At 30.3% G+C, this 18,522-nt stretch overlaps 3 protein-coding genes across 6 annotated transcripts; 2 read left to right on the forward strand and 1 right to left on the reverse strand.

Annotated features, from left to right (window-relative positions):
- Positions 1-260: 260 nt before the first annotated feature.
- Positions 261-1,903, reverse strand: LOC129756891 (nuclear pore complex protein Nup160 homolog). 4 transcript variants are annotated; one of them, XM_055753933.1, is made up of 5 exons: positions 1,531-1,903; positions 966-1,447; positions 746-906; positions 513-684; positions 261-442 (listed from the first exon to the last, which is right to left on the reverse strand). In XM_055753933.1, exons 1-3 carry the CDS (start codon positions 1,538-1,540, stop codon positions 895-897), a joined length of 504 nt encoding a protein of 167 aa, XP_055609908.1. In that variant the 5' UTR covers positions 1,541-1,903; the 3' UTR covers positions 261-442; positions 513-684; positions 746-894. The 4 variants fall into 4 exon arrangements, 2 of the variants coding, with proteins under 2 accessions (XP_055609908.1, XP_055609909.1); XR_008739560.1 differs by having other exon boundaries at positions 262-442; positions 966-1,444; positions 1,546-1,903; XR_008739561.1 differs by having other exon boundaries at positions 262-442; positions 1,546-1,903.
- A 1,100-nt stretch (positions 1,904-3,003) lies between these two features.
- LOC129751723 (uncharacterized) lies at positions 3,004-3,643 on the forward strand. Its single transcript, XM_055747389.1, has 3 exons — positions 3,004-3,171; positions 3,265-3,427; positions 3,497-3,643. The coding sequence occupies exons 1-3, from the start codon at positions 3,024-3,026 to the stop codon at positions 3,567-3,569; spliced, it is 384 nt and encodes a 127-aa protein (XP_055603364.1). The 5' UTR covers positions 3,004-3,023; the 3' UTR covers positions 3,570-3,643.
- Positions 3,644-5,800: 2,157 nt separating this feature from the next.
- Positions 5,801-18,498, forward strand: LOC129757360 (uncharacterized). Its single transcript, XM_055754561.1, has 3 exons — positions 5,801-6,890; positions 17,181-17,429; positions 17,486-18,498. Exons 1-3 carry the CDS (start codon positions 5,900-5,902, stop codon positions 18,391-18,393), a joined length of 2,148 nt encoding a protein of 715 aa, XP_055610536.1. The 5' UTR covers positions 5,801-5,899; the 3' UTR covers positions 18,394-18,498.
- The last annotated feature ends 24 nt before the right edge of the window (positions 18,499-18,522 follow it).

Below are 18,522 nucleotides of genomic sequence, written 5' to 3' on the forward strand. Positions count from 1 at the left end.
TTGGATTATTCATGTACGATTAAACTAGTCTTTTTTTCATGGAATGGAATCGTTTGGACGCACTCTACGATACAGCGAACCGGTCGTTAAGTAGAGTAACCATTCATTTTTTTGCCTTTTTCTAGATTCAAAATGTAGCTGAAGGCAACTAAAAGATATATGTTATCGTTATCTTATCATTTTTTTAAGTATTGCTGACGCTACAGCTTATCTTCTAAATATCTTTTTTCCATCAAAAATAAAAAAGGAGAGGATTCATTTTATTATCTCTTAAAGATAATATTATTTATTCAATTATTAAATGCTATCGTTTTATTTAGTTTATAAGTTTTCTTTTTATAAAACTTGCGTTGGAACTAACGAAATTATCAGCATTTTCATTGGGGAATGAACACGAAATTTAGCAATGCAGTCCAGCTTATCGGTTCAGTAAATTTGTTTGCTAGAAATAGACGAAGAAATAACGTAAAACCATTAAAAATAATCTCCTCGGTAAAGAAAAACTAATTTACCTGCTTGAATTTAGCATCTTTGCTCAACCCAAACTACAACCGATCGATGAGCGTAATCGGAAATGAGAATCGATTGAAGTGTAACGTCGTGACCGAGCTTCTGCTGCAGCTGCGCCTGGATAAGTTTGACGGAGACTTCGAAGGCTTCCTCTAGTTTGGTGGGCGCCTTGTTCTGTAGATTAAAAAAAATATGAATTGGGTTGAAGGGCATTACTTTTTAGAAGATAACTCACCATACAATAGTCCGTCAACCTTTGAGGTGAAATACCGTTTTTGGCAATGATTTGATTCATCACGGCGAGATAACAGGCTTCGACGTCCTTTGTTTCATTCTCGAGACTAAGCATCAAAAAGTTCCAAGTCGTTTCGGGTATGTCTGAGCTTAGAACAGATTCTGAAATTTGGCTGTTTTTAAGATAAGTTATTAGAACAAAAAACAATGTTTTTAATCACCTTCGTTTTTATGCAGCCAATCAAAATTGTCCGCAGTTTCCTGCAAGCGCACATAGCGCAGGATGCTGCCAGGCTTTCATAGATCATAGTGAGGCTTTTGCCCAACATGTTGGCCAGCTTGAAGGCCGTGGTATACAGTTTAGCGTTAGCTAAAATCACCAGCAGCTCGTTGGTATCGACATTCAGCACAGCTTTATAGTCGTCCAGCTGTTTGAAAATTTCCAACACCGTCTGGGTTATTATTAACTCCTTCCGAATATCTACCAGATCAACAATCACGATTTTGGTGTCCGATTCTTCTAATCTGGTAGCACCGCCATATGTGGAAACTGATGGCTTCACAATCCAGGTATAATCCGATGCCGCTAGATTGAGCGCATTGATGCACTTGAGCAGCACTTCGCAACGCATCTTCAGAAATACGAGCGAGTTGCACTCCAGCTGACAACGCATGGCTTTTTCGTAGGCAATGAGAGCTGCTGCTGGAATTGATAAGAAAAGATGCATCAGTAAAATGATATAACTGTTTTAAGTATTCTATAACAATAATACTCATAAAACTCACCCTTTCGCATATTACCTTTGAGAATGTAGAACGAATACAGAAAGTCCTAGTGACTATTTTCGGATATTTTCACGGATAGAGCGTGCAATTACATGATGTTTTGGAAATCAGTTTCCAGCCCAGTAGAGTAGCTCGATTAGTATGTTGAACTTTTTTGCCTGGAACTAACGCCACACAAGCTGCTTCAAGTAGTCCTTCTTCTGAGTTTGCTCACAGTTGTACACCAACGAATGGTACCTTACTCATAGTGCCCCAGCTCCATGTGGGCACTGAAATCGATACTTTGAAACATAGCCTGTTGCTTGCTGTGAACCGAAGTTGGCAATTTGGGCCAGCACGTTGATGCAATCGTAGGCTCCGTAGTGTTCGAACAACTGGATACCCGCATACGAAAAAACTATAACTTTTATAGTCAATACGTTAACCTAACTGATCCAGAAACAGTGACTGCTTATGTTATCGTAGAAATTTTGTTGAACCTTGTTTGAAAAATTTCCAAAAATCGATCAAAACGAAACATATACGTTCGTTTAAAAGGTGATGTTCATGTGAAAAGTAAAAACAATCTCAAACTGTTACCTTAAGCGTCCCCTCTTTCATTCGACCAAACTCGCATTTTAGGGTGCCAGGTGGTTTTTGTATATAATCAGTATTAACAAAGTAATAAATGATTTGTGTTTTTCAAACACAACTCAGACCAAATCATATTAAATCTAAATATATTATTTATTTTGTTTTATTTTTTCTTATGAAGAATTGAGACAGTCGAATATAATTTTTATATATTTTATTAACATTTGAGTGAATTGATTTAACACGTTCGTAATTTATTTGTTTCCAAGGGTCGCGTTCGCCCACGCCAATAACCAACATTTTTACAGTTTCGATTCCTATTATACTATTTTTTCTTTAAAAAGTTCAAAACTATGGTCATAGTGAGAGCGATGTGATGAGAATTGGCGAACGCGACCAATGCGAACTCGAGCGGCGGAACAAATTGACATCTGCTTCGCCGCGTGGAGTATGCCAGGTTTAACCTATTCACATACATGTTCATCAAATATGGTTCGCCGCATTGAATCGTATTCGCTGGTTCGCATCGCATCGCACTCACTATGTCATTGGCCTAAGTGTTAAACACATACATTTTAACATGCGGTCCAAGTGTATCACATCTTGTAAATGCATTGTGAAAAAAAAATTACTTTTAATTTTGTCAAAGAAAATATTAACAAAAATCAGACCAGTTATTGTTCAATGCAAAATCAAACCTAACCATTATAAAAATTTACCAAATTAAAAGCAAATCAAAGCATTACAACTTTTCAAATGAATATTATTTCGAAGATTTTAAAACAGGCGTATAAAAAAAACAGTACACTTGGCATCAGTGGTAACATTTGTCAGATGGGCAAAAACTAAAATGGCGTTGTATTTATCTCGCGTTCGTGTGGATATAAATTATACAAAATTAAACAATAATTGGTACGAAAATGTATCCGAATTCGCCGGAAGCTGTTTCGCCAGCGGTTTTTCAACATCCAACTCGGTCAGTATGGATAAATCGCGTGCTGCTATCTTTTCAAACTGGATGGAACATCAACAGAATGCAAGTCGAGTTTGCTGTTGATTTTCATGAAGGTAAGTGAGCTGTGCTATTGTGTTAAAGGATTTTTGTTCGCATTTGTAGGGCAAACGCATAAAAAGTGATTGATTAAAGTTTTTTAATTGCAGTGTATGAAGTTCCCGAATGCTGTCCACTCCCGGCGAATCTTCCGGTACCAAGTCGACCACTGCATGGAAGTATTTCTGCAGGATGTTTTCTCCGGTTTGGATCCAACCGACGGACGGACGGACGGATAAACTGGAAAAAGGACACCAGCAATGTTCGCAACCGGTAAGTTTCATTAACATTTTATAAATATATCGATGCCAACTTATGAAGGTTTTTTTTTCATTGTTTCAGCGACGGGAGCTGGAAGCAATGTCGTCACGCTGGGAGAATAAATGTCCCGTACGACTTTCGGATCCAGCAGTGACCAGCAGCTACGCCCGTGTTTTTATAAATTTGACCTAGTGAGGAAGCTCATAATATCAAATACTAATGCATAATACAAGTGAATTAAATCAAAAATAATAAAATTTAAAAATGAGTTTGTTTTTCTCTTAAAGAAAAAAGTGGGTGGGTGTGCGTGCTGCTTTCCCCTACGATTCAGAATACAATACGCATAACGTTGGAAGAACGTTCTATCGAATCGTTTTGCGACTATCACTGTAAATGTTCAGTTACAAGGTAATTTTAAGAATAACTGTAACTAAAACAGTTCGATGCACAAAATACGTTATTCATAAGCGTATTTTAACGTTATCTCAACCGTTTGCTGAGCAGTACTTCCATATAAATGTTTTAACAGTTTTTAACAGTAACATAACTTAACGCCATATTCCACAGACCGTCGTTTTGGAATTCACAATTAGTGGAATGTTTTTTACGATGTCAGTTATCGTTTGTTAAAAGTTTTTTTACGCTATTCCTTATAATTATATTACTATTATAGTAACTGTTTGGTAACAGTATTTTTTTATTCGGGTAACTTTCATGTTAAAAATACTGAGCAGCTCATCCGGTGACACCAAAGTTCCGTCAGTTGGTTTAGTAAGTTGATTAAATACGGTTCCTTTAGGATCCCTTAGCCGATTGGGGAAACAGGTCCAACGCTTTCGAGGAGATGCGGGATGTTTCCGACGGAGATCTGGATCATGTGCTGCTGTTGCCGCGAATGTCTCGACCGGCAAATTCCCCTTCCGGACCATCAAACCTGCACCCCAGGATTGCAGGGTTATTTATTACTGAAAAAAATTGAAACAATTAAAAAATAGTTTATGGAAAACATAATTGCTATAAACTTACATTTTAGCTGAGGATTTGCCAAACAAAAAAGATTTCTTCGTTTCCGCCGCCAAACCAAAACACGCCATTTTTATTTGTTTTGAAGCCAGTAGAGACACACTCTGATGCATTCCGAGTTTTGTTTTACGGATTATTACTGGTATCTTTAAAAAATATTTTTGTATCATTTCAAGCGAAGACACAGGAAAGATAGCAAATTTATTCAAAAATTGGAAGATTTTAGAACGATCACTTGAATAGTCACTATTCATGTAATCAGAACAGAATCATATTGACGATAAGTTGTATGATATTTGAGTAATCCAAAAATCTTGTACAGAAACATCCAAAACACAATATTAAAAATATATCAGATTCTCATTCAATTGATACAAACATAATGCAAGAAACGGTTAGAATTTAAAAAATGAAATATCTTTTCTTTTTAAAAAAAATCAACATAATTAAATTTTTAGTACAGAAATGAACCGCCTTAATAAAAATAAACAGAATGATAAAATTTCAACAAAAATGAGTTTCGCGTGCTTACAGTGTATCTTTGTTTGTAAACAAATAGAACACGCTCGGGTTATTTCAACCATGTTTGTGTTAAAATGCAACTCATGTTCTACTCATTTCATCCGAGCTTTTGTCGTGGAGCTTTTAGCTTTCTAATAAAAAAAACTAAACCAAGGAGAGTATTCGGATTGCTGTATTAGCTCGAGCAAATAATTTCAAAGCTCGTCATATGAATTTATGATAAGGAGCAATTTTTTTTACTGCTCTGGTGGTTCGTGTTCGTAATTATAAAACTATGTGTTTGTTGACAAAATTCAAGTCATTCATACCGTTTATCACGATCCAGCGGGCATCAAATTCGATGTTGTTTTGTTGGATTTACTGAGCGTTCACTTTAGAGCTTGAACATTGAGGCACAAAACAGTGCTGATGATTTTTTTGTCCAAGCTTTCGGCGATGTGGCCAGATATTTTATTTTAAGAGGGATCAGATGTCGCTTGTCTTATATGCAGGTTCACTAATTCTAAAATTTTAAGATTGAATTTTTAAACTGAGTTTTTTCTCCAACATTTCTATAAAAAATAGTTTTGAAGAAAATAATAATTTTCAGTGCCAAAAAATTTCGTTAAATTTTATATAAACAAGTTGCATAAATATTGAAACAGTGCCGAATTTGTTTTTCTCTATATAAAATCAAGATGAATCATGTTCAACTTTTTCGTTAGGATTGCGATATAATATTAATTTATCAATTATAATCATAGATTTTTACAAACCAAACCAAAACCGTTTCATTGTTTCGATAAACTCAATAATGGTTGAAAATAGATAAGCGTGTTAGATGTTTTTGAATTCTGATCGAAGTTTTTTTTTTATCTTAAAACGGTTTAAAACAGTGATTTTTACGGAAATCATTTAATAAAACGATTATTTGAGCGTTTTTAAATATATTTTAACGTTATGGCAAAACCTCGCGCGTGTGTCGTGCCCTGCTGCCAGGGTGAAAAGTTCGAGCTGGTGCACAAATTTCCCTCCGACCGGGAACGAGCAGAGCTGTGGAAATCGATTCTCAACATACCGGAACTGCGACCGTTGGACGTGGACGTGATTCGGGGACGGTACTTCGTGTGCTCCCGACACTTCCGGGATGCGGACTACAAAAACAAACTGTCCCGAAGTTTGAATGTTACGGCTAACCCTTCGCTTAATTTGTACACACTGTGCGATTCGGAAGGATTGAGCCGGATTGCTCCCCCGATGGTGCGGCCCGGTCAAACGATTGAATCCGTCGCTGGGATTAGTAGTAAAGAACCGACCTTCGTAACGGTTAGCTTAGATCTTCAACCTGTCGGCATAGAACAAAACCTGGAAAAAGCTGCTTACGTTGAAACGTTAATTCATACTGAAGAAAATGTACAGGACCCGTTGAAAAAATCTCCGGTGCTCAATCCTGTTAGGATTATTAAACGACCGCATCGAGCTGTTTCTCTGGCCGGGACTACACCGGCAAAAATTTTTAAATTTAAGCAGGAACCTGGAACAACAATCCAAAGAATCGCATTTGCTAAAGTGTCGCCAGAAAAGAAGGAAATCGTACTAAAAAGGATCAAAATGATGCCATGTCAGAACGAGCAAGTCTTTGAAGCCACCCGTGCCATCGATCAGTCAAAACCGATAATAAGAAAAACCGCAGAAAAAGAAACAGTTTTCACCGCGTCAGAAAATTCGACAGATAATCAGCCAGAGATGGAAACGTCCATCGAGATATTGCAATCTCAACCTGAATCTGAGCCTCAACTTGAAACGGAAGATAGCAAAACGACAAAAGTTTTGGCTCTGCTCGAGTGTACCCCAGAAAATTTGGAAAAGCTTCGGCTCAAAATGAAGGATGGCGTAGTTCCGTTCGATGAAAACCTGTTCCGAGAAATTACCGAGGACATTGAGCCACCAGGTGAGCAGGTTTTTGGTTTACTTTATTTGAACTTGGATAGGAAAAAAATAAAAAAATATATGCTCATTAGGGCCGAATGGAATTGAAGCATCAACTATTTTTAAACTTTTTCAAATATCTACTAAAAAGTGAAATAAATAATGCAAAAAACGGGAACAAAATGCGAGACGGTCTTACGTTGCTACGTACACGTACGTGTACATATTTGAATCAAAAATCAAACAATGTTTCCTATCCACGTTTTCATTTAATTTTAGCAAATTGCAAGTCTCTATTAGGTCTGAAAAAACTGTAAATCAGGGGTTAGCCACCCGCGGCCCGCGGGCCGCATTCGGCCCTCGAGGCACGTTTGTGCGACCCGCGAAGCTTATCTCAAATTATATTCAATTCACGATTTTTTCTACGATAGATTGTCAATTATCATTAAAAAAAAATTAAAATGACGAAAATGACGAAAATGACAAAAATGACAGAAAAGACAAAAATGACAAAAATAACAAAAGTGAAAAAAATTACAAAAATGACAAAATTGACAAAAATTAAAAAAATGACAAAAATGACAAAATTGTCAAAAATGATGAAAATGACAAAAATAACAAAAATGTCAAAAATGACAAAAACGACGAAAACGACAAAAATGACAAAAATGACAAAAATGACAAAAATGACAAAAATGACAAAAATGACAAAAATGACAAAAATGACAAAAATGACAAAAATGACAAAAATGACAAAAATGACAAAATTGACAAAATTGACAAAATTGACAAAATTGACAAAATTGACAAAATTGACAAAAATGACGAAAATGACGAAAATGACAAAAATGACAAAAATGACAAAAATGACAAAAATGACAAAAATGACAAAATTGACAAAATTGACAAAATTGACAAAATTGACAAAAATGATAAAAATGACGAAAATGACAAAAATGACAAAAATGACAAAAATGACAAAAGTGACAGAAATGACAAAATTGGCAAAAATGACAAAAATGACAAAATTGCCAAAAACGACGAAAATGACGAAAATGACAAAAATAACAAAAATGACAAAAAATACAAAAATGACAAAAATTACAAAAATGACAAAATGACAAATGTGAAAAAAATGATAAAAATTACATCACTGACAAAAATGACAAAAAGACAAAAAAAGACAAATATGACAAAAATGACAAAAATGACAAAAATGACAAAAATGACAAAAATGACAAAAATGACAAAAGTAACAAAATTGACAAAATTGACAAAAACGACGAAAATGACGAAAATGACAAAAATGACAAAAATGACAAAAATTACAAAAATTACAAAAATGACAAAAATGACAAAAATGACAAAAATGACAAAAATGACAAAAATGACAAAAGTGACAAAAGTGAGAAAAATGACAAAAATGACAAAAATGACAAAAATGACAAAAATGACAAAAATGACAAAAATGACAAAATTGACAAAAATGACGAAAATGACAAAAATGACAAAATTGACAAAAATTAAAAAAATGACAAAAATGACAAAAATGACAAAAATGACAAAAATGACAAAATTGACAAAATTGACAAAAACGACGAAAATGACAAAAATGACAAAAATGACAAAAATGACAAAAAGTACAAAAATGACAAAAAAGACAAAAACGACAAAAACGATAAAAATTACAACAATGACAAAAATTACAAAAATTACAAAAATTACAAAAATGACAAAAATTACAAAAATTACAAAAATTACAAAAATTACAAAAATTACAAAAATTACAAAAATTACAAAAATTACAAAAATTACAAAAATTACAAAAATTACAAAAATTACAAAAATTACAAAAATGACAAAAACGACAAAAATGACAAAAATGACAAAAATGACAAAAATGACGAAAATGACGAAAATGACAAAAATGACAAAAATGACAAAAATGACAAAATTGACAAAATTGACAAAAATGACGAAAATGACGAAAATAACAAAAATGACAAAAATGACGAAAATGACAAAAATGACAAAAATGACAAAAATGACAAAAATGACAAAAATGACAAAAATGACAAAAATGACAAAATTGACAAAAATGACGAAAATGACGAAAATGACAAAAATGACAAAAGTGACAAAAATTACAAAAACTACAAAAATGACAAATATGACAAATATGACAAAAATGACAAAAATGACAAAAATGACAAAAATGACAAAAATTACAAAAATTACAAAAATGACAAAAATAACAAAAATGACAAAAATGACAAAAATGACAAAAATGACAAAAATGACAAAATGACAAAATTGACAAAAATGACAAAAATGACAATAAAAATGACAAAATAACAAAAAATGCAAAAATGACAAAAATGACAAAAATGACAAAAATGACACAAATAACGAAAATGACGAAAATGACAAAAATGAAAAAAATGACAAAATTGACAAAAATGACAAAAATGACAAAAATGACAAAAATGACAAAAAAGACAAAAATGACAAAAATGACAAAAATGACAAAAATGACAAAAATGACAAAAATGACAAAAATGACAAAAATGAAAAAAATGAAAAAAATGACAAAAATGACAAAAAATGACAAAAATGACAAAAATGACAAAAATGACAAAAATGACAAAAATGACAAAAATGACAAAAATGACAAACATGACAAAAATGACAAAAATGACAAAAATGACAAAAATGACAAAAATGACAAAAATGACAAAAATGACAAAAATGACAAAAATGACAAAAATGACAAAAATGACAAAAATGACAAAAATGACAAAAATGACAAAAATGACAAAAATGACAAAAATGACAAAAATGAAAAAAATGACAAAAATGACAAAAATGGCAAAAATGACAAAAATGACGGAATTACAAAAAATTCAAAAATGGCAAAAATGACAAAAATGACAAAATTACAAAAAATACAAAAAGAACAAAAATGAGAAAAATTAAAAAAATGAAAAAAAAAATAACAAAAATGACAAAAATGACAAAAATGACAAAAATGACAAAAATGACAAAAATGACAAAAATGACAAAAATGACAAAAATGACAAAAATGACAAAAATGACAAAAATGACAAAAATAACAAAAATGACAAAAATGACAAAAATGACAAAAATGACAAAAATGACAAAAATGACAAAAATGACAAAAATGACAAAAATGACAAAAATGACAAAAATGACAAAAATGACAAAAATGACAAAAATGACAAAAATGACAAAAATGACAAAAATGACAAAAATGGCAAAAATGACAAAAATGACAAAAATGACAAAAATGACAAAAATGACAAAAATGACAAAAATGACAAATATGACAAAAATGATAAAAATGATAAAAAAGACAAAAAAGACAAAAATGACAAAAATAACAAAAATGACAAAAATGACAAAAATGACAAAAATGACAAATATGACAAATATGACAAAAATGACAAAAATGACAAAAATGACAAAAATTACAAAAATGACAAAAATGACAAAAATGACAAAAATGACAAAATGACAAAATGACAAAATTGACAAAAATGACAAAAATGACAATAAAAATGACAAAATAACAAAAAAATGCAAAAATGACAAAAATGACAAAAATGACAAAAATGACACAAATAACGAAAATGACAAAAATGACAAAAATGACAAAAATGACAAAAATGACAAAAATAACAAAAATGACAAAAATGACAAAAATGACAAAAATGACAAAAATGACAAAAATGACAAAAATGACAAAAATGACAAAAATGACAAAAATGACAAAAATAACAAAAATGTCAAAAATGACAAAAAAGACAAAAATGACAAAATGACAAAATTGACAAAAATGACAAAAATGACAAAAATGACAAAAATGACAAAAATGACAAAAATGACAAAAATGACAAAAATGACAAAAATGACAAAAATGACAAAAATGACAAAAATGACAAAAATGACAAAAATGACAAAAATGACAAAAATGACAAAAATGACAAAAATGACAAAAATGACAAAAATGACAAAAATGACAAAAATGACAAAAATGACAAAAATGACAAAAATGACAAAAATGACAAAAATGACAAAAATGACAAAAATGACAAAATGACAAAATTGACAAAAATGACAAAAATGACAAAAATGACAAAAATGACAAAAATGACAAAAATGACAAAAATGACAAAAATGACAAAAATGACAAAAATGACAAAAATGACAAAAATGACAAAAATGACAAAAATGACAAAAATGACAAAAATGACAAAAATGACAAAAATGACAAAAATGACAAAAATGACAAAAATGACAAAAATGACAAAAAATACAAAAATGACAAAAATGACAAAAATGACAAAAATGACAAAAATGACAAAAATGACAAAAATGACAAAAATGACAAAAATGACAAAAATGACAAAAATGACAAAAATGACAAAAATGACAAAAATGACAAAAATGACAAAAATGACAAAAATGACAAAAATGACAAAAAATGACAAAAATGACAAAAAATACAAAAATGACAAAAATGACAAAAATGACAAAAATGACAAAAATGACAAAAATGACAAAAATGACAAAAATGACAAAAATGACAAAAAATGACAAAAATGACAAAAGTCACAAAAATTACAAAAATGACAAAAATGTTAGAAATGACAAAAATGACAAAAATGACAAAAATGACAAAAATGACAAAAATGACAAAAATGACAAAAATGACAAAAATGACAAAAATGACAAAAATGACAAAAATGACAAAAATGACAAAAATGACAAAAATGACAAAAATGACAAAAATGACAAAAATGACAAAAATGACAAAAATGACAAAAATGACAAAAATGACAAAAATGACAAAAATGACAAAAATGACAAAAATGACAAAAATGACAAAAATGACAAAAATGACAAAAATGACAAAAATGACAAAAATGACAAAAATGTCAAAAATGACAAAAAAGACAAAAATGACAAAATGACAAAATTGACAAAAATGACAAAAATGACAAAAATGACAAAAATGACAAAAATGACAAAAATGACAAAAATGACAAAAATGACAAAAATGACAAAAATGACAAAATGACAAAATTGACAAAAATGACAAAAATGACAAAAATGACAAAAATGACAAAAATGACAAAAATGACAAAAATGACAAAAATGACAAAAATGACAAAAATGACAAAAATGACAAAAATGACAAAAATGACAAAAATGACAAAAATGACAAAAATGACAAAAATGACAAAAATGACAAAAATGACAAAAATGACAAAAATGACAAAAATGACAAAAATGACAAAAATGGCAAAAATGACAAAAATGACAAAAATGACAAAAATGACAAAAATGACAAAAATGACAAAAATGACAGAAATGACAAAAATAACAAAAATGACAAAAATGACAAAAATGACAAAAATGACAAAAATGACAAAAATGACAAAAATGACAAAAATGACAAAATGACAAAAATGACAAAAATGACCAAAATGACAAAAATGCCAAAAATGACAAAAATGACAAAAATAACAAAAATGACAAAAATGACAAAAATGACAAAAATGACAAAAATGACAAAAATGACAAAAATGACAAAAATAACAAAAATAACAAAAATGTCAAAAATGACAAAAAAGACAAAAATGACAAAATGACAAAATTGACAAAAATGACAAAAATGACAAAAATGACAAAAATGACAAAAATGACAAAAATGACAAAAATGACAAAAATGACAAAAATGACAAAAATGACAAAAATGACAAAAATGACAAAAATGACAAAAATGACAAAAATGACAAAAATGACAAAAATGACAAAAATGACAAAAATGACAAAAATGACAAAAATGACAAAAATGACAAAAATGACAAAAATGACAAAAATGACAAAAATGACAAAAATGACAAAAATGACAAAATGACAAAATTGACAAAAATGACAAAAATGACAAAAATGACAAAAATGACAAAAATGACAAAAATGACAAAAATGACAAAAATGACAAAAATGACAAAAATGACAAAAATGACAAAAATGACAAAAATGACAAAAATGACAAAAATGACAAAAATGACAAAAATGACAAAAATGACAAAAATAACAAAAATGTCAAAAATGACAAAAAAGACAAAAATGACAAAATGACAAAATTGACAAAAATGACAAAAATGACAAAAATGACAAAAATGACAAAAATGACAAAAATGACAAAAATGACAAAAATGACAAAAATGACAAAAATGACAAAAATGACAAAATGACAAAATTGACAAAAATGACAAAAATGACAAAAATGACAAAAATGACAAAAATGACAAAAATGACAAAAATGACAAAAATGACAAAAATGACAAAAATGACAAAAATGACAAAAATGACAAAAATGACAAAAATGACAAAAATGACAAAAATGACAAAAATGACAAAAATGACAAAAATGACAAAAATGACAAAAATGACAAAAATGACAAAAATGACAAAAATGACAAAAATGACAAAAATGACAAAAATGACAAAAATGACAAAAATGACAAAAATGACAAAAATGACAAAAATGACAAAAATGACAAAAATGACAAAAATGACAAAAATGACAAAAATGACAAAAATGACAAAAATGACAAAAATGACAAAAATGACAAAAATGACAAAAATGACAAAAATGACAAAAATGACAAAAATGACAAAAATGACAAAAATGACAAAAATGACGAAACTGTCAAAAATGACAAAAAAGACAAAAATGACAAAATGACAAAATTGACAAAAATGACAAAAATGACAAAAATGACAAAAATGACAAAAATGACAAAAATGACAAAAATGACAAAAATGACAAAAATGACAAAAATGACAAAAATGACAAAAATGACAAAAATGACAAAAATGACAAAAATGACAAAAATGACAAAAATGACAAAAATGACAAAAATGACAAAAATGACAAAAATGACAAAAATGACAAAAATGACAAAAATGACAAAAATGACAAAAATGACAAAAATGACAAAAATGACAAAAATGACAAAAATGACAAAAATGACAAAAATGACAAAAATGACAAAAATGGCAAAAATGACAAAAATGACAAAAATGACAAAAATGACAAAAATGACAAAAATGACAAAAATGACAAAAATGACAAAAATGACAAAAATGATAAAAAAGACAAAAATGACAAAAATGACAAAAATAACAAAAATGACAAAAATGACAAATATGACAAATATGACAAAAATGACAAAATGACAAAATTGACAAAAATGACAAAAATGACAAAAAAAAAAAAATGACAAAATAACAAAAAATGCAAAAATGACAAAAATGACAAAAATGACAAAAATGACAAAAATGACAAAAATGACAAAAATGACAAAAATGACAAAAATGACAAAAATGACAAAAATGACACAAATAACGAAAATGACGAAAATGACAAAAATGACAAAAAATGACAAAATTGACAAAAATGACAAAAATGACAAAAATGACAAAAATGACAAAAATGACAAACATGACAAAAATGACAAAAGAGACAAAAATTACAAAAATGACAAAAATGACAAAAATGACAAAAATGACAAAAATGACCAAAATGACCAAAATGACAAAAATGACAAAACGACAAAATTGACAAAAATGACAAAAATGACAAAAAAAATGACAAAATAACAAAAAATGCAAAAATGACAAAAATGACAAAAATGACAAAAATGACAAAAATGACCAAAATGACCAAAATGACAAAAATGACAAAACGACAAAATTGACAAAAATGACAAAAATGACAAAAATGACAAAAATAACGAAAATGACGAAAATGACAAAAATGACAAAAAATGACAAAATTGACAAAAATGACAAAAATGACAAAAATGTTAGAAATGACAAAAATGACAAAAATGACAAAAATGATAAAAATTACAAAAATGACAAAAATAACAAAAATAACAAAAATGACAAAAATGACAAAAATGACAAAAATGACAAAAATAACAAAAATGACAAAAATGACAAAAATGACAAAAATGACAAAAATGACAAGAATGATAAAAATGACAGAAATGACCAAAATGACAAAAATGACAAAATGACAAAATTGACAAAAATGACAAAAAAAAAAATGACAAAATAACAAAAAATGCAAAAATGACAAAAATGACACAAATAACGAAAATGACGAAAATGACAAAAATGACAAAAATGACAAAAAATGACAAAATTGACAAAAATGGCAAAAATTACAAAAATGACAAAAATGACAGAATTACAAAAAATGCAAAAATGACAGAATTACAAAAAATACAAAAATGACAAAAATGACAAGAATGACGAAAATTAAAAAATGCAAGAAATGACGAAAATGACAAAAATGACAAAAATGATAAAAATGACAAAAATGAAAAAATGAAAAAAATGACAAAAATGAAAAAAATGACAAAAATGACATAAATGACAAAAATGACAAAAATGACAAAAATGACAAAAATGACAAAAATGACAAAAATGACAAAAATGACAAAAATGACAAAAATGACAAAAATGACAAAAATGACAAAAATGACAAAAATGACAAAAATGACAAAAATGACAAAAATGACAAAAATGACAAAAATGACAAAAATGACAAAAATGACAAAAATGACAAAAATGACAAAAATGACAAAAATGACAAAAATGACAAAAATGACAAAAATGACAAAAATGACAAAAATGACAAAAATGACAAAAAATACAAAAATGACAAAAATGATAAAAATGACAAAAATGACAAAAATGACAAAAATGACAAAAATGACAAAAAATGACAAAAATGACAAAAGTCACAAAAATTACAAAAATGACAAAAATTAAAAAAAATTAAAAAAATGACAAAAATGACAAAAATGACAAAAATGACAAAAATGACAAAAATGACAAAAATGACAAAAATGACAAAAATGACAAAAATGACAAAAATGACAAAAATGACAAAAATGACAAAAATGACAAAAATGACAAAAATGACAAAAATGACAAAAATGACAAAAATGACAAAAATGACAAAAATGACAAAAATGACAAAAATGACAAAAGTGACAAAAATGACAAAAAAGACTAAAATGACAAAAATGACAAAAATGGCAAAAATGACAAAAAATGACAAAAAAGACAAAAACGACAAAAGTGACAAAAATTACAAAAATGACAAAAATGACAAAAATGACAAAAATGACATGAATGACAAAAATAACAAAAATGACAAAAATGAAAAAAATGACAAAAATGACAAAAATAACAAAAATAACAAAAATGACAAAAATGACAAAAATGACAAAAACGACAAAAATGGCAAAAACGGCATAAATGAGAAAAATGACAGAAATGACAAAAATTACAAAAATTACAAAAATCTACGTGAAACTTAATTAAGGTTTGCACTTACCAGCCATTTTGATCAATAATAAACTACTTTAATAAAAAAAAATCTTATAAATTGTAATTTGAATTAAAATTTTTAATTGCGGGAACGATGAAGCAACAAAAAGAACCTAACATGGGTTGCTCCGTAAAGACTGATTTTTAGTTAAAATTTTGTATAAGTAATTTGTCAGTTAAATTTAATTTTTGTTCTATTTTCGCGGGTTTTTTAATTTAATTTCTGGGCCACTCCTCGATTTGCATTTGTGGATTTGCGGAACATCTGACGGTCTTCAACCAAAACGTTGGATACGTCTTACGATCTGTTAAAAAAAACCTATTACCTATCTAAGTTTGAAAAAACCACGAAAATTTCGCAGGCTTGTTTTGCATACACTAAATAGTATGTATTTCAAAAATTCATTCTCTTTCGTTCCTTTTTTCAAAAGAAACTTGTTATCAGTTATCTATTTTTGTTATTGTTCTGAATCAAGAATAGAACCTCATTGCGCACATGTTTGTACTGATGTTTGAGTGCAACCATTTCCTATTTACCCTATTCGAAAACAATTGCAAAAAAACATCGTGAATCCTGTTTCCCAAACAAAACGCCTGACACATAGCATGATGTAGCGTTGGACTCTGTCCTCATCTTTCCCTTATCACCGACTAGCCGACCGGGTTGAACTATCAATAGCCCGATTTAAAGCAACCAGCAGTTATTAAATAATCTCATCCCCTGCAGTTGCGAGACAGTTGGGTTTCAGGTCTGAGCGCACGCATGTGCTCACGTTTATTCCAGTTATTTTTTTAGCTTGAAGTGTTATCAACCGGTTTAATCCTTAGTAAACGTTTTTCTATTTTTGAACTGTTCGTTTCATGATGCCAGCATCCAAACCGATCCAGCAAATCGACGATAAACTGTTCCTTACGTTGGAAAGGCCCGTTCCGGTTGAGGATGAAAATGGAGAACCAAACAGGACGTTGCGGATTAGCTACGTTTGGCTGAGGGACAACTGTCGCTGCAAGGAGTGCTACAACCATGAAACGTTCCAACGATCGCTGTCTGTGCTGGACATCCCCGATGACGTGTGTCCGTCGAGCTATGAAGTACAGGATCAAGCGCTGAATGTAATATGTAAGTTTTTTTTCCTACAATTTTTGGTTACCTTCTTAAACTTTATTTTGTTACAGGGAATGACGGACACACTTCCACTTACGAGTTGAGTTTCCTTTACGAATCGCAATACGAGGATTATCACAGGGCACTGCTTCAGGAACACTCTCAACCAGTTCTATGGGATCAGGAGTTGATAAGTCTATGTCCCGAGTACTGTAGGGTAACGTTGAACGAATTGCTCTGTGACGATGACGTCATACGTCGAGTGGTGACCAGCTTGATATTGTATGGAGTGGCGTTCATCGAAAAGGTTCCTGCAAATCAGCATAGCACAGAAATGGCTGTGACCCGGATATTCCCCGTGCACAAAACGCTGTTCGGAGAGATGTGGACTTTCAGTGATAGCATGGATCACAGCGATACGGCGTACACGAAAAACTATCTTGGGCCGCACACGGACAATACCTACTTTTCCGATGCATCCGGACTTCAAATTCTGCATTGCATCCAGTTCAATGGAACTGGAGGAGAGACAATCCTGATCGATGGTTTTAAGGCTGCGGAACAGCTTAAACTCAATCAACCGGACGTGTTCGATCGATTGTGCCAATATCCAGTGACGGCGGAGTACCTTGAAGAAGGCAAAAATCACACTTGCTGTGCACCGGTCATAAAAAAGAACATTATCACCGGAGAGGTCGAACAGCTCAGGTTCAACACCTACGACCGATCAGTTATGAAAACCATTCCCCAGGAACAGATTCCACAGTTCTATCGGGACTACAAGCAGCTGGCCGCCGAGATCAACAACGAATCGATGGCGTGGAAGTTCCGGCTGACTCCCGGTACGGTAATGATATTTGACAACTGGCGGCTGCTGCATGGCCGAACAGCCTACAGTGGCAAACGAGTCATGACCGGTTGTTACGTGTCGCGGACCGAGTATCAAAGCCTGGCGCGAACCCTGGGTATCATCTCGTGAATGGTCGTGGTGAGTAGAACGTTTGCAATACAGTTAGATTATAAAGCGATGAAGCAACATGAATACAGATATGTCTGTAACAAGTGGGTAAAAATTGTGGATTGATTTGTTGGAACTAAAAAGAAAGTT

The sequence above is a fragment of the Uranotaenia lowii genome, chromosome 3, assembly GCF_029784155.1.
Source record: "Uranotaenia lowii strain MFRU-FL chromosome 3, ASM2978415v1, whole genome shotgun sequence".
NCBI classification, from domain to species: domain Eukaryota; kingdom Metazoa; phylum Arthropoda; class Insecta; order Diptera; family Culicidae; genus Uranotaenia; species Uranotaenia lowii.